The sequence below is a fragment of the Petaurus breviceps genome, unplaced genomic scaffold (assembly GCF_028583685.1).
Source record: "Petaurus breviceps papuanus isolate PSGF00001 unplaced genomic scaffold, PetGlider_PUasm1.0 91133, whole genome shotgun sequence".
In the NCBI taxonomy this organism is placed as follows: Eukaryota; Metazoa; Chordata; class Mammalia; order Diprotodontia; family Petauridae; genus Petaurus; species Petaurus breviceps.
The window spans coordinates 85,398,004-85,422,738 of NW_027187419.1; the positions used below are offsets into that span (position 1 = coordinate 85,398,004).

General features: G+C 38.1%; 1 protein-coding gene across 2 annotated transcripts in view; it reads right to left on the bottom strand.

Annotated features, from left to right (window-relative positions):
- Positions 1 to 24,735, bottom strand: part of LOC138155384 (CD302 antigen) — a 220,016-nt gene that overhangs the window by 76,565 nt on the left and 118,716 nt on the right. Inside the window, exons 29-35 of one of the 2 annotated variants that reach the window (XM_069080607.1) lie at positions 22,597 to 22,791; positions 20,036 to 20,262; positions 18,530 to 18,698; positions 14,837 to 14,980; positions 9,865 to 9,987; positions 7,201 to 7,368; positions 3,418 to 5,340 (exon numbers count right to left, since the gene is read on the bottom strand). In XM_069080607.1, the coding sequence (XP_068936708.1) occupies positions 5,162 to 5,340; positions 7,201 to 7,368; positions 9,865 to 9,987; positions 14,837 to 14,980; positions 18,530 to 18,698; positions 20,036 to 20,262; positions 22,597 to 22,791 (1,205 nt within the window). In that variant the 3' untranslated portion in view covers positions 3,418 to 5,161. Of the gene's footprint in view, positions 1 to 3,417; positions 5,341 to 7,200; positions 7,369 to 9,864; positions 9,988 to 14,836; positions 14,981 to 18,529; positions 18,699 to 20,035; positions 20,263 to 22,596; positions 22,792 to 24,735 lie in introns of those variants that run through there. The other variant, XM_069080612.1, reaches the window with a different exon arrangement.

A 24,735-nucleotide genomic window follows, 5' to 3' on the forward strand; every position in this document is an offset into this window, starting at 1 on the left:
TGAGTTTAGGGAGAAGGAAACAGAGATCCAGAAAGGTCCTTAGTTTTACCCTGAAAAAACATTTTTGAACTGTTTCTGATCCGCAGAGAATTATGTAGTGACTGCAAAGTTACCCTCTTGAGCAGGGGAACAATTTTTTTTTTTAATAATTCAATTTATTTTTAGTTTCAAATTTTTTCTCTTCCATCTCCTCGTCCCCATCTATTGAATAAGTGAGAAAAAGAAAGCCCATTACAAATTATAAATTGTCAAGTAAGGCAAATCCCTACATTAGCTATGTCCCCTTTACCCCCCCAAATACGCTTCAATCAACACTCTGAGTTCATCAGCTCTCTATTTGGAGGTGGCTAACATGTTTTATTGCAATTGTTTTATTGTTTATTCCATTGTATCAGGGTTCCTGAGTTTCAAAGTTGTTTGTTTTTATATTATTGTTAATATTGTATAAATTATTTACTGGTTTTGCTCACTTCATGTTGCATCAGTTCACACAAGTCTTCCCAGGTTTTTCTAAGACTCATTTCTTATACCACAATAAAAAACCACAACTGTTAAGACATTCCCCAATTGATAGGCATTCTTCCAATTTCCAATTCTTTGCCACAATGAAGTAATACATATTTTTATATCCTTACATGGGTCCTTTTCTTCTTTGATCTTTTTGGGATATAGATCATGGTTAATAAACTTTTTAGGCATAGTTCCAAACTGCTTTTCAAAATGGCTGGACCAGTTCACAGATCCACCAATATGCTTTAATGTACCTTGCAAAGGTGGGGGTGTCATGGATCACTTTGGTAATCTAATAAATCCTATGAATCTTTTCTCAGAATAATCTTTTTAAATGCATAAAATGAAATACATAGGATTAAGAAAAAACCAATTATACTGAAAATAAGTATTTTTTTTCCTACCCAAGTTCATGGATTCTTTGAAATCTATCCATCGAGCCTTCTGGGGGTCTGTGAACCCCAAGTTAAAAACCCCTGTTTTAGAGCTGTAGCTCTATGAGGCCAGGGATCATATTTTATTTAAACTCTGAATCTACCCTAGGGCTTTCCATAATGTCCTATGCACAGTAGGCACTTGATAAATATTTGTCAAATTAAAATTTTGATACAATGGGGTTTGAACATAATAATGAAGCTATTATGAAATTATCTTGGTAATATTATATGAAATAAAACTTCCATATTTGCCATGGTATTGAGAGCCCTGGAGAGACGGGGACCTGTACAGTAAGAGCACTTTGCTTAGATGAAGAGTTCTAGGGTAGCACCAGGAAGTACAGGGGTCAAAATCCCTGATCATCAAACTGGGAGGGAGGCTCCTTCTAAGAGCATGATAGGGGGAAAGCCAGGCTAGGGGAAGAACCAGGGAGCCTTTGATCTGAAAGCTACTGAGCTGATGATGTCGAACTAGGTAGAACTCTCAACAAAATCACAAAAGGCAGAGCTAGCTGTTATAATCTGGCTGGAGGAAATTTTCTTGTGGTCAATGAATCAAGATCAAAGGGGACAAGCTGTAATGCAAATGTAAATTTTAAAGATCTTCCCTGCCCCTAGGCTAAAGTGCACCAGAAGCCTGGGGAGGGAGGCTTGTTTTTCAGTAGATACTTCTTGATTGGCCAGTGAGTCAATAAGGTTGTTACATTCTCTGAGCCAGGAGAAGGCTATATAAGCCCTGATGTGTAGCTTTGTTTTGGGACTCACTTTGAGAAGTGTTCTGTGATTTGATATGAATTCTGGGAAGCCGTTGTTGAGAGTCCCCCGGCTTTGAAAAACCCAGAATGTGGAAACCCAGATGTTGACTGGGTATGGATGTAATGGTTGGACAGTTTGGAAATGTCTACTTGATGTTTCTGTCTTGATAATTATGCCTGTATACTTTGAGGTTCAGGGTGCTGACCTTTTCTCCTGAACAAGGTAAACAATATATGTCTGACTGATTAAAGTAAGCTTGTTTAACCCATTTTGAGTTGCTTTCCTTTATCAAAGCAGATCCAAGAACCTGTGTGAGCAGCCACCCTGGGGACGCCGGGGTGCTTGCTGCTACACAAGCTGAAGGTGAGAAAGCATTATGAGCTTCCAGAGGCTAGAAGACTATCATCTCTAAAAGGCATATGAGAGGGGCAAAGGCCATAGTTTTCATTTGGGAACCCATTCTATCTTCCACTTTTTGTAATTGGGTTTCTGCTCCAAGCACTCTATTAAACCTATTCTTTCAAAGGTTCTGAAATCTCTGCTTCTGGAAAGACTGAGGCTGGTGGATTGATTGAACTCAGGAGTTCTGAGTTATAGTAGGACTAAGCTGGATCAAGTGTATTCACTAGGTCTGACAACAATATGGGGAACCCCTGGAACTGAGGAGGACCCTTAGTTCTGGGTTGCATAAGGATGGGCAAACTGATTCAGACTGGAAACAGAGCAGGTCAAAGTTTACAGAACAATTATGCCAGTGTAGGTGAAATAAGAAGCCCAGAGAGGATGGGAAGGCTAGGGTGGTGCAGTGAATAGAGCACCAGCCCTGGAGTCAGGAGATCCTGAGTTAAAATCCTGGAGTCAGGAGGTCCTGAGTTAAAATCCGACCTCAGATACTTAACACTTACTAGCCGTGTGACCTCGGGCAAGTCACTTAACCCCAATTACCCTACATCCCCCTCTCCAAAAATTGGGAGGCGGGGGAGACCAGAGGACAAAAAGAGCACTGGATCTTCTGGGCCCTCTCTGGTAGCCCAGCATGAAGTACTAGGGATCTCAGAATCCCTGGTCCTGAGCTGTTAGGATCTGATCTTGTCACTGTTGCCTCCAGGGCTTCTAATGTCTCTCCACCCCGGAGCTTTCTCAGAAGAGCCTTCTATCTCCTAGGGTGGAAGATGTCACTTACTGGAGGTTCTCGTTGACTTTCTGGCTTATTTAGTCTGTTGTAAACTTTAGGATTCTGTTGGAGCAGGTATGTGGGAGTTGAAGTCTATCTCTCATTCAAGCAGTTTATCTTATCAAGAAGTTAATTTAGTGCAGATTGGTTCTGAGGCACCCCTACTGTTACCTAAATGCACCTAAGTCAGTTTTCCCCAAGGCTCTTCTATTTCCCTCCTTCAAACCAATGCATATCAAAATAGACAAAATAGAGAGGAGAGCAGGTTGCTACAGAATTTGAACGGGTGTCAGTTCTAGGTAGTCTAAGAAATCTAGAAATGTATACATTTCATTCACTGAATGAGTCGATTCTCGATTGATGAAAATGGATCCATCAGAAATGTGAAAGATAGAAGACAATTCAATTTTACAACATTGATGAAAGGTTTGAGAGTTTTAAAGCAGGTAATCCTAATCAGGACAGCTGACCATTCATTTTTTCATAATATGCTCTAGGCATGATGAATCTCAATCTAGAAATAATCATTTTCCAAAAGAATTCTGATATTTTTTATTAAGAAAAACTTTAAGGCACTGTTACTGTACATATTTGCACATCTCCCATAAATACATTGTCTTAGCTCTTTTAATGACATAGACTAAGATGTTATGTTGTACAATTTCCAGGGCAAAGAAAAGAGTATGATGGACTTGAGGCATTTGTTTATTTCAATAAAACAAGATATTTGCAGAATATATTAAGACTTATTTAGAAAACTATTCACAACTTTAACATAATTTAAAAGCCTTGGGAGCAAGCTATAAAATAAAACTATGCATATTTGTATACAAAAATTCTCAGAAGTGCAAATATTTATAAGTAGAATACTGAATAAAACATTTATACAAAATTAGCATTTCCAGAGGGTGCCATCATTAGAACTAGATGCCAAATTATAAAATGTTATAGCATTAACCACAGAAAATTAATGTTCCTTGACAAATCATGATATTAAATATTGTATTAGGAAGTGTAGTAATATTTAACCTCAATCTCTCTATGTTCACAGGTATAGGATACATCCATTATTTTCTTTGTTGCCCTAATTTTCCCTTTAAGGTTGTCTTCTATGTACCACCTCCTTATTTACAAGCTGCCTCCTCCCCAATTAGAATGGGAACTCCCTAGGGGCAGATACTGCTTTTGCCTTTTTTTTTTTTTTTTTTTTTGGTATATCCACTGCTTAACACAGCCCCTGGCACATTATACACACTTAACAAATGCTTGTTCATTGATGTCCTTAGTTCTTTTGGGGAGCCAGGGGGGAAAGGTAGGAAAGCAGTCTCAGTCAAGATTGTCTTAGTCAAAAATTAGCCCAGTGAGGTATATCACGTGTCATTTTCCAGTCGCTGCTTTAGTTGGTTCCCTTTAATGGGAAACAATGACCTTCATATATAATTATACAAAAACACTGTCAGAGTAATGGGGCGAACACTAAATGCCCATAGTGTCCCCTCCCCCATACTTTAGGAAACGAAGAACCAAATGCCTTCCTAAGGTTAGAAGCTGTGTCATTGTAAGCAAAATTATGAATAACAAAGGTATTTTTGAGATGAAAGAAATCTTAGTTATCATCAAAATGTGTAGCACAAAGAAGCAGCTTGCCAAAAGTTGACACTTTTATAAAGCATGAGTCAGTCAACATTTCATCTTCGGAAAAGATCTTTCCTCTTTTCCCTCTTTAACTTTAACTTCTATCTCTGAGCCCTGAGGCAAATGACTAAAAATAAAGGAAAAAATCATATCTTTGGTCATATTTAAATTTGGTTGCTCCCTGATTATATTTGTTGTATTAACCAGTATGTACTGGTAGTAAATTGATTGCACAAATGTGGAAGTTACTTTGTCCACAAGGCAGAATGTTCCAATACAACGGAACTTCTACCTTCAGTTTTTCCACCAGTTAGAGACTCATGACCTAGCACAATAGCATTCATTCATTTTCTTGGGTATTCTGTATCCTATATTGTAACATGGTCAACTCAAATGCCCATTAAACTAACTGTCCTATTTGCAATTTAGTTTTTCATTCTAGTCTTACCACTCTAAGGATTAAAATAATAAAAAATGGCATGTGACTGTATGAACATTAAGAAAACAACCAACCAATCAGTTTAGAGACCTGAAGGGTTCCTAAAGGCTTCAAATTTGGACCACACGAAATAGACACAATGCTCCTTGCAATATATTTGAAAATCTACTTTTCTTTAACAAATGGCAAATCAGTAAGCTTTAGAATAATTCAGTCATGGAATGAAGGAAGCGCAATCTCATCTTCATTTACCCTATGGTCAAAGTGCACCAAAGAGAAGCCAGCCCAGTGAAAACGTTTCTTTTGGTAGATGTGCCATATCAGTACACAAACAAAAGCTAAGAAAGTTATAACAACAATTGCGATAGCCACTCCTCTGTAGTTCGTTCCTGTATTAGGGAGGGGTTGGATGTTGGAAGAAACAAGAAAGGAAAAAGATAATTCAATATTTTTGATTTTATTAAAAGTAAATAAAAGCACATTAATTTAACCCAGTATGTATAAATCCTAAGTTCATGGGTGTTTGTTTCAATCATACTTCCTAGCTGTATGACTGTGGACAAGTCACTTGATCTTTCTGCCTGACTCAGTTTTCTCATCTGTAAAATGAGCATAATAATAGCACCTACCTTCCAGGGATGTCGTGAAGATCAAATGAGATGATAATATTTGCAAAGTGCTTTATGAACCTTAGAGTGCTGTATAAATAAATGCTAGCTGTTCTTGTTCTTAATAAATTCTAGCCATTTTGGTACTTCAAACATTAATTTGGAAAAAAACACATTATTTACTATATTTGTTGTTGTTCAGTCATTTTTCAGTCATGTCTGACTCTTTGTGACCCCATTTCTGTTTACTTGGCAGAGAGTCTTCTCCAGCTTATTTTACAGATGAGGAAACTGAGGAAAACAAGGTTAAGGACTTGCCCAGGGTTACACAGTTAAGTATTAGAGGCTGGATTTGAACTCAGCTCCTCCTGACTCCAGGGCCAGCATACTCTATCAATTGTACTACTTACTATATATATAAAATGCATTTAATTAATATTCTTGTGACTTTTATGGCAATTTCTTCCAAAAAAGATCAAGAAACTTTTATAATTCTCATATTCTCAGAGCAGTCTTTTTAGAGTATCACACTTCAGTATATTTTTTGATCCTAGACAAGTTGCTACAATCTTCTTATGTTTCATTTGCATTGAACTAAGCTATAATTATAGAAATTTTTCCACTGCCCTGGTTAAACTGTTATTTGTGAATCACTTAGTACTATTTAATTTTTTAATGATCAAGTCACCAGAGCGATTTAAACTGTAGATTTCTAGCTTTCCACAATTCAAGTTCTACACTGATTAATAAATCAGCATCAATATTTCATTTTTAATATTCTTCTCACTGAAATGGGAAAGCATTCTGCCTCTCCTCCACCCCTAATGCCCACATGGAAAGAAATGCTGAATTGTGAAAAATTCAGCTTTTCCCACAGAGATATGATCATTAATGTGGTATTTTACATTATGGTACCAGTGAGTGATGGGAACATCTGTGTAATTATATTTTCCCTGATGATTTTCAGTAGTTAGTAACAATTAAAAACAATCCATGCACAGATTCAAAGTTACCATGAAATTTAATGGGTCTGGGGAAAGAAGGAAAGTAAGTCGTCAATGAAATAATGAAAGCTCAAGTTCCTACACATTCATATGATCATAAATAAATTTGGAGCTTGGAAGGGACCTCAAACATCATCTCCTCTAACCTAATTTTACAGATAAGGAAACTGAAATATGAAGAGGTTAAGTGATTTGTCTTAAGATCACTGAAGTGGGAAATTCACATTCTTTGATACTACTATATTTGTCCCTCTTCTATATTATGCTGCCTCAAATCACATTTTTTAAAAGTTTTCAAAGTTAAAATTTTCTTTTAAAATGAAGCAGCTTCAAATTTTTCCCTAGACAGAAGTTAGTTACATGGAGGTTAATATGTTTGTTGGCTTTCAAATGAATCTTAGCTCACTCTTGCATTTTTCTTTGTACTTAATCAAGTTTCATCATAATATCTATGCAAAATAATTTTCCATAATTCAGTGGAGTGTTGCTTCTAGGATTGATAAATCTTGGACCAAAGCCAAACCTCTGCCCCTGCTTGATGTGTATATTATTTTTCTGGCAACATGCTGCTCTAAAGCAGTATTTTAATTTAGTATAAACCTCTACACAGTCTATTTAAGACCAAGTCAAAACTTACCCATAGGGACTTTGCAGACAACTCTTCCGTGGCCTTGGTCACATTTAACTTTAGTCCACATTTCACTCGAGGCCAGCAAGATGCTACAATTTTCACCAATATTTGTACTTTCATTTCCCCATCTGACATACTCTGCTACTGAACCATCCAACCAGCTCCAAGACTCATCTGTAGGAAGCGATTATAGTAAGGTCTGGTTATCACTTCTAAAATTTCAAGTAAACATATTGAGAAGGTTCTGAAGCATGAAAAGAGTTCTATTTCTTACAATGTGTAGCTTGGATGAAAGCATCTTCACTACAAATATATTTCTAGCATGAGAAATAGCCCTAATTTCTTTTTTGCTCAGTCCAAGTTAACTCAAAACCATATAGCTTCCTTCTGAAAACTTCTACCCATAAAATAGTGCTTTACATTAATTCTTTAGGGCCAGGGTACAAATATAGATCATATCATTTTGTAACAATCACTGTTAGGAATTAATCTGAGTACAGTGAAGCCCCTTGAAGGGTGAGAACACAGATGTGAAAAATATCCAATAAGTAAACAGAGGACCAGGTAGCCCAATACTAATGAGATGGGTCCTAGAAGTTTAGGACTTTTTTTTAGAACATACTTTTTCAACAAAAGTATAAACAATGTTATTGATCCAAGACTCTTAGAAACAAATGTCCATAATCACCCAAACTGGTTTATTATACTTTGGATATGTTAGAAATACACTTGTAGGGATCACAGGACTTCCCAGGCAAGGTACTGGGCCTCAGCAAGATCCACATGATAGACCCATTCTCAGAAAATAACTTAGACCTCTCCCCACCATACTGTGAGAAACATGCTGACTCTAAGCAAAGAGCAACACTTTTTTTTTTGAGGAGGGAAGGCAAGGAAATTGGGGGTAAGTGACTTGCCCAAGGTCACACAGATAGTAAATGTCAAGGGTCTGAGGCCGGATTTGAACTCAGGTCCTCCTGACTCCAGGGCCAGTACTTTATTCACTGCACCACCTAGCTGCCTCTAAGAACAATACTCTTTGTGAAGTCAGGGAAGCTCATTTTATTTTAGCCAATTATTCTATATTGTAGGTGAACGGGTCCCTCCAGTACATTTTCTTTAGACAAATGTCAGGCTTGTAGGCCCTGCTTTCAATCTGAATTATCCGCCTGCCTCCCACTGGCCAGCATTCTAACGTTCACTAAATTGTATCCCTTGATCACATCTTCTCATTTCCACATTTTAATTCTCCCCTCTCTTCTCATCTTCATTTTTCCTCATGCTTAAATAAAGGAAAGGTAAAAAATGCTTCTAGTCCCCTCCCATTTTGTCTGCATCAGGTAGAATGAGAAAGGATTTTCCTCAGTTGCTAGGAGAATCTGAAGATTCGAACCCAGGATATTGACAGTGGAAGTCCCATTAAAAGGGATCTAATCTTCATTCTTTGTGAATGAGACCTGGCCGGGAGTTCCTTTTTTATACAGGAAAAGGCTGTCTCAGAACAAAGAAAAGTAGCAGATGTGCTGATTTTCAGGAGCCATCATGCCCCACTGCCCTCTACAAGCAGTTTTGTCCCTAACATTAACCATTAGTGTGGGTTCAAATCAGGTTTCATATAATTTCTGTGGAAACAAAATTCAATCATATCTTATATTAGGAAGTTTTTCCTTTATCAAGGTGAAATCTTTCTCTTCCTTTCCCCTCACAGCTTCCAGTTGTAACTCCCAATTCCACTTTTACTTTCTAAGGTCATGCAGACCAAGTATAATCCACCTTCCACGAGATATTTCTTCAGATACTTCAAGGAAGCTATAATCACACTCCCTAACTATGGTTATACACTAAGGCTCTGGCTTGTACCTTTTCTTTTCTTATCTTCTACCTTAGTTACCTCACCAGCTCCCACGGATCTAGCTTCTCTTGGAAGATAACTGTTGGATCTACATATCCAGTCAATCACCTGACCCAGCTCCATATCACTGATTAGCAGCTAAGAAGGCACAGGAGATAGAATGCTGAACTTGAAGTCAAGAAGACCTGAGTTCAAATGCTGCCTCACACACTTTTTAAGCTATGTAATACTAGGCAAGCCATTAACCAGCTGCTGTCTCAGTTACCTTATTTGTAAAATGGGGATAATAGCACCTATGTTACAGGTTGTTATAAAGATCAACTGAGATAATACATTATAAAGTACTATTATTATTATTATTATTATAACTTATTGACCATTTCAAATTGGATGTCACATAGGTATCTGAAATTTCACTTATCTAAAAATAACTCATTCTTAAACCCTCCCTGCTTTCTGCATCTTGCATATTCCTAAATATGTTTTGCATATTCCTAAATATGTAACTCTTGTCATCTCCATTAGGACGTAAATTTCTTCAGGGCAGAGACTCTTTCATCTTTGTCTTCTCAGTGCCTTTCATACAGTAGGTGCTTAATAAATGTTTGATGACTGATTTTCACCTGGGCTAAACATCTACTGAACCTTTAACCAATGTTAAAATGGCAGGAGCCTGAGGCTTTCCCCCAACAATGAAGATTTTTTTTGTAAAGCCCACCATTTTATAGTCTAAAGAAAAGGCTGAAATTGCGACAAATTTCCATGAGACCAGTCAGAGATCTGTCTGCACAATGAATACATTGAAAACTAACTCTTACCATTAGAGTGCTGAGATAATCCAAGCCAAACTCTCATCGTGACATAATTATGTTCTCTTATCATTTTGCTCACAAACATATTCTCATCTTCATTTTTTATGGTAACAATGGTTGCTGCACTATCTGAAGTAGTAAAATTAGTGTGTTAAAGGCATATCTTACTTAAAGAGTTTTCAATACACACAAATGACTAATCTGTAATTCATTAAAGAAAGCTATTATGGGAAAATGTTGATACAGAAGGACACAATTTGAACCATGTAGAAATCAATCTTCACCAAAAAATACTAAACCTTTATATTGAAACTAATCTTTAAAAGACCATGTGTAACCAGTAGCTTTTGGAACTATGTAATAAATACCCCCATTTCCCTAAAAAGACAGCTGGTATGAAAGAATGGCCCCCAAATTTCCAGGAAGATAATTTTGTACCCGGAAGGTTTTAACTTCTTAGAAATATTTTTATGGTGACACTTTTTGATCCTAAAGATTCAGTCTTCTGGACTTTCTGTACCACAACAGTTAGAGATAATGACTAGGGAAATAAGATGGTGGGAAAATAGACAGCCATTTTAAACTTGATTAAAACATCACCTTTTGCTCATATCAGTTTTTAATTTGTTTCGATTAGGATAGAAATTAAATGTTTCTGATATTCTATTGGCCCTGGGAGTCTTCCAAAAGATTATTCTATTCACGATAGTACATTTATTTGGTCATGGAAATGCGCTTTCACTTGCCCACTGGTCCCTAAAATAGCACCTGATTAGTTAAGTAGAAGAATGGGCTAGGCAGCTTTGATCCCTCATGCCTTTTTTATCATCAGTTCATAAACATGCTGCCTTGTTTCCCAAGAAATACTGAACCTCGGAATAGAAACACTGAACTGGAAAGTCAAAGTACAGACTTTTAAAAGGATTGTATGATTCTACGACAATTTCTCATCAGCTTCCAAGCTGAGTTCTAAAGGGACTGTTAGAATGTGAACTCAGAATCAGAATGTAAGCTCCCTGAGGTCAATGATTGTCCCACTTTTGTCTTTGTATGCTCAGCACTTAGTGTACTGTCTACTGTGTAGGTGCTTAACAAATGCTTATTGATTGGTTGGTCCAGGGTTAGAAGTTAGGCTGTTGTTCCCTATGGGAAGCCATGTCCAGTCTCCAAAAAGAGTTATGGAATAACCAGAACCTGGAGCAGGTGATTGTGAAGGTGATGTAGATCGCTAAGAGTTAGTGTGGTGTCAGATCGACTTCTGGTAAGATAATAAACAGAGAAGGAAGGTACCGTATGTATTAAATATATTCATGCAAAAAATTAAAGACTACCATGTTGTCTCAAATTGTACATAAATAACAATAATGACGAAAGTATATAGTGTTTTTTCCTTTTTTTCATTTTCCAAATGCTTTATTATCTTCTGATTTACATCATTCATTTCCACCAGATTTTGAGTTACAAATTTTCTCCCCGTTTTTCCCCTACCCACTGCCCCAAAATAGCAGTCCCACAGGATATCCCCTCCTCCAATCTGCTCTCTCCCATATTTTCTCCCATAGCCCTTTCGACTTTTCCAGAAGGGCATGATGGATCTCTATGCCCCAGTGCCTGTATATCTTATTTCCCAATTACATATAAAATAGTATTAATAATAGTACATATATATTTTTTTAAACATTTGCTTTTAAAACTTTGAATTCCAGATTCATTCCCTTCCTCCCTTGTCACCCACCCTTACTAAGAAGATAAGCAGTTCAGTATAGTTTGTACATGTGTAGCTAATGTAAAACATTAACATAGTAGATATATTGTAAAAGACTGACTATTATTTCCCTCCCTCCTATCCCACCTCCCACTTGTTCTATTCTCTACTTTGATCCCCTACCTTTTCAAAAGTGGGTGCTTCCAACTTCCCTCCCCCTCAGCCTGCCCTTCCTTCCACCATCCCCCCTCTCATTCCCTTCCCCCTCTACTCTCCTGTAGGGTGAGATACCCTATTTAGTGTGTATTTCATTCCCTCCCCGAGCCAAATTCAGTGAGAATTAAGGTTGACCCATACCCTTTTCCTTCCTATTCTTCCCCTCCATTGTACCATTTTCCCTTGCCTCTTCTATATGAGATAGTTTACCCCATTCTGTCTCTCCCCATATCTTCTCATTATATTCCTCTCTCACCTCTTAATTTCACCTTTTAAGTATCATCCCTTCCTATTAAATTGATCCTGTGCCCTTTATCTATGTATACCTGTAAACATATATACACACATTCACATATGTATTCATATGCCCATATACCCTCATATATATATATATATATATATATATATATATATTCCCTTCAACTATTTTCATACTGAGAAAAGTTTCATAAGTTACAATTATTGTTTTTCCATGTAGGAATGTTAATAGTTCAACTTTGATAAGTTCCTTAGGATTTCTTTTCCCTGTTTACCTTCTCATGCTTCTCTTGCTTCTTGTATCTGAATGTCAAATTTTCTATTCAACTCTGGTTTTTCATCAAGAATGCTTGAAAGTCCTCTATTCCACTGAATGACCATATTTTCCCCTGAAACATGATACTCAGTTTTGCTGGGTAGGTGATTCTTGGTTTTAATCTCAGCTCCTTTGACCTCCGGAATATCACATTCCAAGCCCTTCGATCCCTCAATGTAGAAGCTGCCAGATCCTGGGTTATCCTGATTGTGTTTCCACAATATTCAAATTGTTTCTTCCTGGCTGCTTGCAATATTCTCTCCTTGATCTGGGAATTCCAGAACGTGGCTATAATATTCCTAGGAGTTTTCTTTTTGGGATCTTTTTCAGTAGGTGATTGTGGATTCTTTCAACCTCTATTTTGCCCTCTGGTTCTAAAACATCAGAGCAGTTTTCCTTGAGAATTTCTTGAAGGGTGATTTCTAGGTTCTTTCTTTGATCATGGCTTTCAGGTAGTCCAATAATTTTTAAATTATCTCTCCTGGATCTATTTTCCAGGTCAGCAGTTTTTCCCATGAGATATTTCACTTTGCCTTCTATTCTTTCATTTGTTTGGATCTGTTTAACAGCATCTTGATTTCTAGTAAAGTCATTAACTGCCATTTGCTCCAATCTAATTCTGAAGCAATGATTCTCCTCAGTGAGCTTTTGAGATTCTTTTTCCATCGGGCAAATTCGGCTTTTCAAGGCATTCTTCTCCTCATTGCCTTTTTGAGCCTCTTTTGCCATTTGAGTTAGTCTATTTTTAAGGTATGATTATCCTCAATCAGGCTGTTGACTCTCATTTTGTAATTTTCTTTCATCATTCTCATTTCTCTTCCCAATTTTTCCTCCACTTCTCTTATCTTCTTCTTAAGGTCCTCTATGGCTTATAACCAGTTTGTATTTTCCTTTGAAGCTTTTGGTACAGGAGTTCTGACTTCACTGTCTTCCTCCTGTTCCGTGCTTTGATCCTTTTTGTCCCCAAAATAGGATTCTAATGTTGGAATCTTCTATTTGCTTTGTTTCCTTTGCCTGATCATGTTGCCACTCAATTACTTGACTTTTGGGCTTTTTGCCACAGTAGGACTCTGCTACCAGACAGGGGAGCTTTGTACCAAATGCTGGAGTTTTCTCAGCTGCCGGAGGTATTAATTGGGTGCCCTTGCTGAAGCCTCCACATGCTCTGGCAAGCTGGACACACACCCCAGGACCTCCACCCTAGACTGCAATCCAGATCCAAGCAGGTTAAAGTAAGAGTGATTACCCCCAGACTGGTCACTTGGTCCCCTTACACTCTGCAAGCCAGGAGCTGAAGTTGCCACGTGAGGGTGGCTGCACAGCCATGGCTCCTCAGTGGCTTCTCGCTCTGGGGGCAAAAGCTGAGGCACTCCCAACTACTGGTCCCAAAGTCCGCACTGTACTGACCTCTCACTTTGTCCTTCACATCTATGTGTTGATAATTATGGAGATGGCCACAGCTGCCAGTGATCTGCAGTCCCTCCAGCCCACCTTGGGGCTTAAACTTCCAGCTCACATGGGCACCTGGGCTCAGCTCCTAGAGCGCTGTGCTGCCCAATTCCTGCTGGCCTGCTGGGCTGTCCTCAGTGGGAGGTTAGCTTCACTGTGTCATTTTGTGGGTTCTGTAGCTCTAAAGTTTGTTCAGAGTCCCCTTTTACATTAATTGGGGAATGTGGAAGCTGGAGCCATCCAGAGGTCCTGCTTCTACTCTGCCATCTTGACTCTGCCCCCCTATATAGTGTTTTATTGCTCACAAAATGCTTTATAAATATCTCATTTTATCATTACAACTCTGGTGGATTAAGTGGTACTATTATCCTCATTTTACAAGAGGAAGAAACTGAGGCAAAGTTTAAGTGACTTGCCCAGGGTCATACAGCTAGGAAATGTCCGGGGGTGGAATGAACCCAGGCCTTTCTGACTCCAAGCCCTGAATACTATTCACTACCCCACCTAGATGCCTATAATGACAAGGGTACTGTTACATGGATAAGAGCTCCAAAGACATTTTGAATTCTTTACATCCTTTAGGGTTAGGGGTTTTCTTAATTTATCTTAAGTTTTATATGTGGAATAGTCTATCATAGACACAATTCTGTTACTCAACAGCCATCATGCATTAGAACATCTTTTCAAATAAACAGGAATTGGAAGATAGAAGCAGGATAATTAGGTGAGATTTCTATTTGTGTGGTTAAGTTGTTAATGCAAGGATACTGACCTGATGGACACTATGCTGGATGGGCAATGTAGACAGCATTTTCCCAATCTGAGTAAATGATCTCCATGAATTGTGTATCCAAGGAGACCCAACTCAATGACCCATATAACTTGTTACTGCCAGGACTAAAAAATAATTTTTTCCACATTGCTATTTTCATTGAAACTGTATTAATACCTAGGAGGGCATGAATCATTCTGAATTTCTTTCCTTATCTTCACCCTGAGCTAGTCTAAGTTAAGTGATAAGAAGTATACCATACCAAGTTCTGGACATAGCTGTTTGGCCTCAGAAAAGTTGTACAGAGCCTTGTCAAATGTATAACAGGAATCTCCAAATGGAATCCATAGGATCCCTTTAGGTGACGGACAACGTGACGAGGATTTTTGAAGAGGTTGCTGCTTAGCTGCAAAAAATTCATAAGGTGATTACTTATACGTATATAGGAGAAACTGTAAATAAAATTAAGCTCCTCTGTTTTTAGTACGGGGCAGCCCTGTCATCAGGTGGCAACATATCTTGTGAACACCAAGGGCTCCTTCCTTTTCAGAGTTCACCATTTTGAACACCTTCCTGGGATAAAATTTTTTTTAACTTTCAAAATTAGAAGCCAATCATACATTAAGAACCAGAAGAGATCTCAGAGGACATCTAATTTAGCTTCCTCATTTAACAGATGGGGAAACTGAGGCCCAGGAAAGTTAAGTGATTTGTACAAAGTCATAAAGATAGTAAGAGACAAGAGGCAGGATTTAAACCTAGGTCCTCTGAATCCAGAGCAGGTGTGCTTACCATTATACCATGATGCCTCCTTCCCCCTCCAAAAAAAGAAAGCAAACTCAACATTTAAGTAAAATTGTAAAATTTGCAAAGCATTTTCCTAACAACAACCCTGTGAGGGAAAATGTCTAAGTCATTTTACAGGTAAGGAAACTGAGACTCCGAGAGATTAGGACCAAAGATTTAGAGCTTGAAGATAACTCAGAGGCCGTCTAAATAATTTGTGTAAAGTATTGTGGGTAGCGACTTGTAAGCTGTCCTCAAGGGAAATGCTTTGCTTTGGGAGGTAGGAAGTGCCCCCACCTAGGAGGTCTTTGAATGAATTGTTGGGAATGCTGCAGACAGTGTTCTTACTGAGTTATGGGCTGAAATGGAGTCTAACACTTTCTCTATTGGACTTGTCTCACAGTTGTCTATGTTTTGAAATCACTCTGAAGTGATTTTCGTGTTGCAAAAGTAGGGAACAACTTAGATAACTGCTAACATTCTTTCCTTCCTTGGATTTTGTGACGCTCATGGGCTGCCTTCCTTTTTACCCCCCAACTCCTCCACTACTTCTTTAATCACTGAATGGTCACTGTCTCAGACAAACTGAGACCTGGGAAAGACCCTAGCTTTAAAAGGCCAACGTCTCCCACGAGTCATGGGCCATCTCCACTTGTCCTGATCTTTATCTTGTCATTGGACCCAGGTGGCTCAGGAGGACACAGTGAGGCTAGTGACTTTGCGCAGCCTTGCCTCACTTAAGTCCAACTCACTGGCAAGTCATGACATCACCTTCCTGATGTCCTGGACCTCTTTGGGAAAGAAGGACAAACAACAATCATCAACTTGCAACCTGAAAACTTCTTCCAGGCTCAGTTCTCATTGCTCCGGTGTCCCCCCTCTGTGGGCTCGATTCATTAAAGTGCTCATCCACTCTTGCGCCTTCCACCATCAGCTTTATTTTAAGGATTCTTTTCATCTCTAGTCCTGAACTTTTTATATCTCTGGTTGCCTAGGATAACTGTACATGGCTATCTCTTGGATACCTGGAATTGGCTAGATCCCAATTTATTTTTGTGTGTGTGTGCGCTTTTTGGAGGGGGGAGGGCAGGGCAATTGGGGTTAAGTGACTTATCCAAGGTCACACAGCTAGTATTAAGTGTCTGAGGTCACATTTGAACTCAGGTCCTCCTGACTCCAGGGCTGGTGCTCTATTCACGGCACCACCCTAGCTGTGTTTAGCTAAACTATTTCCATGCATAATGCCACTCCATCTTAACTTCCACAGCACTCTAAAGGGCACCACTATTTTCTCCCCGATGAGCATAATACCTTGGAATCATTTACTTGGCTCTCACTTTCCGTTCTACTGTAAGTAAAAAAAAAAGTAATTTCTGTGCTATGGAAAGGGACACATAGAGGTGTTTTTCTTTCTTTCTTTTTTTTCTTTAGGATGAAAGATGCTTAGTAGATTGTGTTGAAATAGAAAACTCTGCTAGACTGTTGGGGCTGGAATCAAGAACTGAGTTCAAATTCAGCCTCAGACACTTAATAGTTTTATAATCTTGGGCAAGTCATTTAACCTCTGCTTATTTTGGTTTCCCCATCTGTAAAACAGGGATAATGATAGCACCTATCTCCCAGGGTTGTTGTATGGATCAAATGAGATAATTGTAAAGCACTCAGTACAGTGATAAGCACATAGTAAGAACTGTGTTTTGTTGTTGAGTTGATTCAGTCATGTCTGACTGTGACCCCATTTGGGGTTTTCTTGGCAAAGATACTGGCTGGAGTGGTTTGCCATTTCCTTTTCTAGCTCATTTTACAGATGAGGAAACTGAGGCAAACAGGGTTTAATGACTTGCCTAGGGTCACACAACTAGTGTCTGAGGCCACACTTGAACTCAGGAAGATAGGTCTCCCTGATTTCTGGACCAGCACTCCATCACTGCACCACCTAGCTGCCCCAAGCACTATTAAAACAGTGATCATTATGTTTCTGAACATTTACAGATTGGGATCTTTACTATAAACTTTCAAATGAAAGGCAGTTCATCATTCCAGGATATATTAAATGGGAGTAAAATATATACAGTTACTTTTTTTGTATTCTGGGAGCAAATAATAATTGACAATTTGAAAAGCTATTTTAAAGAACTTCCTATTTTAAGTTTTTCATATTGGGATATAGAGTACAAAGGTATCATAAAGATCAAGTCCAAATTCCTCATTTTAAAGATGAAGGAAGGACAGTCATAGAGATGGTAAGCAGCAGAGCTGGAAGAGGAACTTTGGTCCTCTGGCCCCAAATGCATCTTGCTATCTCTTGAGGGCAAGGACTATTCTTAATTTTCATTTGTATTTGTATTTTCAGTGAGGTACCTGCTAAATGTTTACTGACTTACTGACTTAAATGCAATATTTTTTATCTTGGGTTAAGGATGTATGCTCATTAACATTTTGGATACTATTTATCCTATCAGAACTATCATAACATTTCAGGAGAAAGGCTTTTAGGGAAAAGTTTATTTAACTTTTTTTTTGTGTGTCATGGACCCCTTCTTAGAGTAGAAGAATAAAGGAAAACAATTATATCAAAATAAAGATATATTTTTATTTTCCTCCAAGTTCTTGGGTCCTTGGGCTCCAGGTTAAGATGCCTTGCTTTAGGAGCCCTCTACAATTACCATTCCTGTGTCCAAAGGTGAGAATTTTACATATATTTGTATTTCAATTATAGTGCCTATAATTATCTGTTTTCATGGATAAGTAATAATCTAAACCTGTGAAGAGTTCCCACCATGTATAAAATTTTGACCTTGGACATTTATTCTACATAACCTCTCCATGCCTCACCTTCCTTACCTGTAAAAGGAGATGAGACCAGATAATCTCAAAAGTCCTTCCAGCCCTAAAGTTCATAAGCCTCTGATACTTTTGCTATTGATGATATAAATGTAGTGAGTTCCTTCACAAGAAGTCCAAGAGAGAATTGCTCTGATTTGCACATTCAGAAGGGAGGGAGGGACAGGGAGATAGTAGACTTTAATCTCATTTTAGTGGGTGGTGGCTCTTTTTGAGTGGTCAAACCTATTTGATGCAGGCCTCCACTGTCCAGAGAAGGCACAGCCAAGATAGTGCTATGTAATACATGCATGCAACAAACATAACATTCTAAAGCAAGACTTACCTGTTTTAGGTTTATAACAAATAGCACCATCCATAACAGAATTGCATTTTTCATGCCTCCAAATTCCTTTAGGATCCAAGACAACACAATTTCCTGTAGAATTTTGTTCCTTCCATGGAATGTAGTCAAATGTACTTCCATCAGACCACTCAAAAGATGAGTCACTTCCCTGTTTTAATGAGTAATAATGAGATTCTGAATCTAGATCCAAGTTTAGGTTAAAAAAAATAAACCACTATGAATTTTAAAAATAGAATGATACATTAGTTTTGTATTTCTTAGTACGCTAATGTAGTATTTATTTGGTTTATTGATCTAGGACTTGTAACTTCAGGATTTTATACAAAACTTACAACACTTTCTTACAAACAAGTTGAAATTGGGATATTCAACTTGAAGTTTTATTCTGTCTCTAGAGGACTGATTTTTTTAGAAGTTCTTCTATAAATTGTGACAAATGCTGGGAGCCATTTGCATGTGGTAATCTTAAAGAACTTTTTTCTACTTAAAACACATCCTTAAGATAGTAGATAAGCTATTTAGAACCAGAAGGGGCCTTAGAGATAAGTGTCTAACTCCTTCATTTTACAGATAAGGAACTGAGACCTAGAGAGACTAAGTCATTTGCCCACAGTACCATGGGTGGTAAGTGCCCTTGGACAAGTGACCTCATCTCTCTGTGCCTCAGGTCTTCATCTATAAAATTAAGGGGTTGGCCTAAATGGATGTTAAAGTCCCTTTTAGGTCTATGATCCTCTGGTCCCATTTTAAGTATATAGTAAAAATTTCTTTAAATGTCGTAAGTAATTGTCTCCCAGTATCTATTATAATTCTACAATTATAAGCTCAAAGTCTACTGTTATCCCTTATTATTATTCTACATTTGGCTTGTGTCAGAACCATTGCAGAGGCCATGCTTTTCACATGATTTACTGCCTTGGTACATTGGTATCAGCTACAATTTAGATAGAAAAGGCTGAAATGAATTTATTTAATGGTGCCAAAGAAGGGGAGACGGTAGGCACTTAGGAAGAAAAGTATCTGAGCCAAGAGGGCTTGGGGGGGCGGGGATGTGTTATGTTCATTATGATATCTGGCCTCATAGTTCTTACCTGTCACCAAAATCTCAGTAGGTGTCATGAATTTCTGGTGAGACAGATGGCATAATATAGTCCAGAGGTATAATAATTCCTAGGACACTTGGGTGCTTTGGACTGGAGGGAGTAGCAGGGAAAGAAATGGTTTTGAAAAAAAATCCCCAATAGTGCTGACATCTAGATGCAATTTAACATACTACACTGAATTATCATATGCCAGGTTTGGAAATTATATCTCAAAGACATCAAATTCAGAGTAATTTTTGGAATTAATTATTTATGGGCAGGGTCTATTTATGATCCATACATAATTTATGAGCTGAATGCTCTCATCTACTAAATGAAGATAATACGGATTGAATATGTGTGAGAAAGCTTTATATGCATAATTCTGTAAAATGCTACTTACATCGTGACTTGACAGTCCAGTCCATAATGGAAATCCATCGCGCTTTGCAAGATCCTCCAAAAAAAGCTTACTCTTTTTATCATGCACACTTGTTAAAGAGCCCCCATTTTGGGAACATTCTTTCAAGGCTTCATACCATGTGAATTTTTTTTGAACAACATTATATATAGAATCTTCATATGGAATTAATTGCGGCAGGGTACGATTGTATTCTTCCTTGTATTCAACTATGATGTTTAAATAAGGTATTAGTGTTTGAATTAAAAAAAAATTTGAACTATACTTCAGACAATTAGTCAATTAGTATTTATTAAGCACCTACTGTGTGTAAGGCCCTGTGCTAAGCACTAGATGGTGCTACAAATCAGGACTTAATTTATTGACTTGCTGATGTCTAGACTTAAGAAAGTGATGGAGAAAATGTTAATAATGTAGATTAAACTCGTGTGTTGTGCACTCCCCCAGAGCCAGTTGTTAGACTGTTGTTAGACCAGCACACCCCTGGATATCTATGCGTTTTTTACAAATGTAAAGACTCATGACAGGACTGAGTAATGACATTTTAGATGATGCCATTCTCCTCAGGCCTCACTGTCCCAGAACATCAGACATGGAAGAAATTTTATAGACAATGTAGTCTGGCCTTTTACAGATGAAGAGACCATGAGGGGTTAAGTGATTTGTCTAAAGTTATACAGCTAGTAGGTGGCAGAGTTAGGATTTCCATAAAGGGGCCCCAAATCAGGTTAAATCAAATTCAGCAATGATGTATTTATTTATAAGCAATGTGATGCAAAGACAAAATGAAATATAGTCCCTGTTTCCTGATACTGATCATTTTCTCTTTCACGAAAAAAAAGTCTAGGATGGATGGGACCTTAAAAGGATTCCTCTTAGAAGGTCCAGTTCTGAACAATCTCTCTCAAGTATGACACTGATGTCCAACCGCCATCTAAGACTGGTGAATATACTATAGAGAGACCTAGTGAGACGGTCCAAAGAAGGAGACTTCATGCCCTCCACCATCATTGCTACAGCACTCTGGTAGGATATTAAGTGAGGGAAAGAGGCTGCTAATTAATATCTTTCACAGAATGTGAAAACCAACTCCATACTTCTATTAAGAGCTGCCTCTGGTCTAATCTATTCAGTAGTTCTAAAGGAAAGCCTAAATTGTGTTTTATTTTCATTATCAGAAAGTTCTTAGAGCTAACTGAAACAATTCCTACTTAAATTTATGCAATCTCAATAAATAATATGTCAGTCACTATTTGTAAGCTGTTCTGCTAGGTGGGAATTAATAATTGCTCACACAGGCACTTTAAAGTTTACCAAGCCCTTTTCTTACAGCAATCTTGTAAGGTAGAATAAATATTCCCATTTTACAGATGAGAATTGGAAAGGTTAGTAGAGGGGTAGGGAACCTGCAGTCTTGAGGCCACATGTGGCCCTCTAGGTCCTCAAGTGAGGCCCTTTGACTGAATCTAAACTTCATAGAACAAATCTCCTCAATAAAAGGATCTGTTCTGTAAAACTTGGACTCAGTCAAAAGGCTGCACCCAAGGACCTAGAAGGCTACATGTAGCTTTGAGGCCATAGGTTCCCCACCCCTGGGTTAGAAAGTGTTGGAGCTGCAACTTAAGCCCAGGTCTTCTGGCTTCAGATTCAGTGCAAATATAAAGAAGAAATACGGAAGAGTAAATGGATTGCCAGACTTGAATACAGACCTGGATCTGAACTCTACTCTACACATACACTAGCTGTGTGATGAGCAAATCCCTTAACTTCTAGGTGCCTCGGTTTTCAAATCTGTAGAATGGGGATGAAAACACTGCATAGAATTATGAGGAAGATGCTTTGCAATCTTTTGATTGCTATTTATAAGGCAAAGACAATTCTTTAGCTTACATTTCATTCTTATTTCCTTTTTCCCCCCTTCGGTAGTGGCACAAGAGGGACTGGACTAATGATTTCACTGATATAGAAAAATCCTGGTGACAAACTCCCTTTACCAGAGCAGATTAGAACCAACTCTGCAGCTTACAGTGTTACAGAATTGTCTAGGGGGACTGATGGGTTAAATGAATTAATCGCCAGGAGTCCCATAGTTAAAATTTGTCAGAGGCCAGACTTGAATACAAGTCTCCTGACTCTAAGATTGGTTCTCTATACCCTAACACCATGCTGACTCTCCTTAAATTCAAATCTGCCCAACTTTTAAAAATCCAGTCTTGAGCAAAATACTGAGCTAAAAAAAAATGCAGGCCAGTATTTTTACATTTTTCAGACTTTCCACTTGAAATACCTTAAAAGCTCTCCACATTTTTCTAGCCAATATACTGCAAATGGATTCGATTTCTAAGGTCCTAATCAATCACAGGATTGCATCCTTATTATTTTTCTAGGCAGTTTTTTGGATCACTTCCCATTATGCTAAAAAACTGTCACCTGTGAATTTAAATTCTCCCTTTCTAATTATAATAAGAACAAAGCCATCTTAACTAATATTCAACCCTGTTTCATTTTTTCTCTTAATTATCACAATTAGATTCATTACTTACCCATTTCAATTTTACAAGCAAGAATGCTGCGTTGGTGAAAATAAAGAGCTTCCTCGATGCTATTATAAAGGTATATATCCCAGAAACCATTAGTATTCAAGCCAGCATAAAATTGCTTGTTTTTTACAGTTGGTCTTCCTGTCTTCCAGTTTACATAGGACAAGGCAGTTTTGTCAGACCACCTTAAAGAATCATCTAAAGAGAATACATATGCTTAGAAACAAAACCGTTAAGCCTTATACACACATTTGGGGCTGCTAATAGGTCTAACTTGACAACTTCCTTCTCATACCTTATTAGTCTTTGCTACTTTCAGAGCAATGGGGTCGTTCTTTCTCCTCACAGATTTTGTAATACTCTTGGCCCCATCACAAAAGTACCGTATGGCATGCTTTTAATTGGCCACATTTAAAAAATAAGTATAATTTCATTGTGTGTCAATACCTTAGGGTACCATGAGATCAAGTCTGGGTATCAGTAGTCTTGATCTGAACTATCAACATTTGGATATATTTCAATAATCTTTAGCTTGGTAGACAGAAGTAGATTACAGCAAACAGGTGGATAAAATTTTGCATATTTCTTCAGAAATGACTGCATGTTACATGATTTCTTTTCTATTTTCATAGACTTTTGACCGCTAAACTGTGACGATGAGAAAATGTTCTAGGTTACTGTCCACAAGCCATTAACTTTGGCAGGTGTTACATAATTTTCTCAACGGGGGCTGTCTTGGGTATCAGTTACAGCAATTATTGAAAGTATTTGAAGGTTTGATAAGGGAAACTGCAGAGGCATGAATAGGTGTTGAACATTCTTCCATTTGCTTTTATGAAGAAAGTTTTAGTTAACCACAGTTTATACCTCTCCAACTAATCTTACACAGTGTTCATCAGGGGCTCAAGGTTACTGCTCACAAACTAGACTGAAATTAAACAGATATTAAAGATTGTACCTTCTCCTCAAAAGTGAAGGTGGAGGGTGAGAAAATGCACAAGCCAATATCGTGTATGCTAGATTAATAAATTTCAATGTGGCATTTAGTGCTATAGTCCAGTCTTTATATAAATAGTTTTTAAAGAAGGTGCCAACCTCATCAGAATTCTAATTGGCATAACAAATGGTGCCAGGTTCATCCATGTTCCAATTTTCTTACCAGTTTTTGGCCTAGCTATTCCCATTTCCCTACTGGTTCTCATCTCACTTGGCAAAGAACCCAAGCATCTGTCTATAGTAATTATGCTAAGGAGAAGCAGTACATATGTTTACATTTTATGGCCTGCTGCTTTATTTTTATGGTTCTCTTAGCCAACAGAGAATAAGGCATATGCTTCAATGTCAAGGTCAAGGGTACCTCACTTCTCCAAAATTCTTTGCTTTTCCCCCACTTAGTAAACAGATGTACATATTCCATAGTTCCTATGCAAAGAGAACACTTGCTTTTCTAGAATGAGTTCCGCCAAATGATGGGTTATTTCTTAGTGGCCATAATGTGGCTCTAAGAGGGGTAGGGAACCTATGGCCTTGATTCACAAGGCCCTCTAGGTCCTTAAGTATGGCCCTCTGACTGACTCCAAACTTCACAGTCAAATCCTTTTCCTCAAAGTTGCAGGTTTCCCACCTCTGCTAGCATCTTGTAACTTCTTTTTTTTTTCTTTTTTGGAGGGGGAAAGGTTGGGCAATTTGGCTTAAGTGACTTGCCCGAGGTCACATGGCTAGTTTTGTGTTAAGTGTCTGAGGCTGGATTTGAACTCAGGTCCCCCTGACTCCAGGGCAGGCGATCTATTCACTGTGCCACCTAACCACCCCCATCTTGTAATTTCTTACTCCAGTTCTGGCCCATGGCCTCATCTTGAGCCAGTCAAAATAAAAAAAAAAAAGCAACAAAACGCCTTTGCAGAGCTGGACTACAGAATGAAAAAATAGAACCTTCAAACTGATCTTAAAATCAAGACTGTAACTGGACATTGAGAATGTTGGACCATCTATGTCAGGAAGGCATAGATTCAAGTATCAACTCTTACACTTACTAGCCACGTAATCCCAAGGGATCAATTTAACCTCTCTCAGATTCAGTTTGTTCATCTGCTAAAAGGGCATAATATCCCATATAAAGGGGGCAAATGTGATAATGTAATT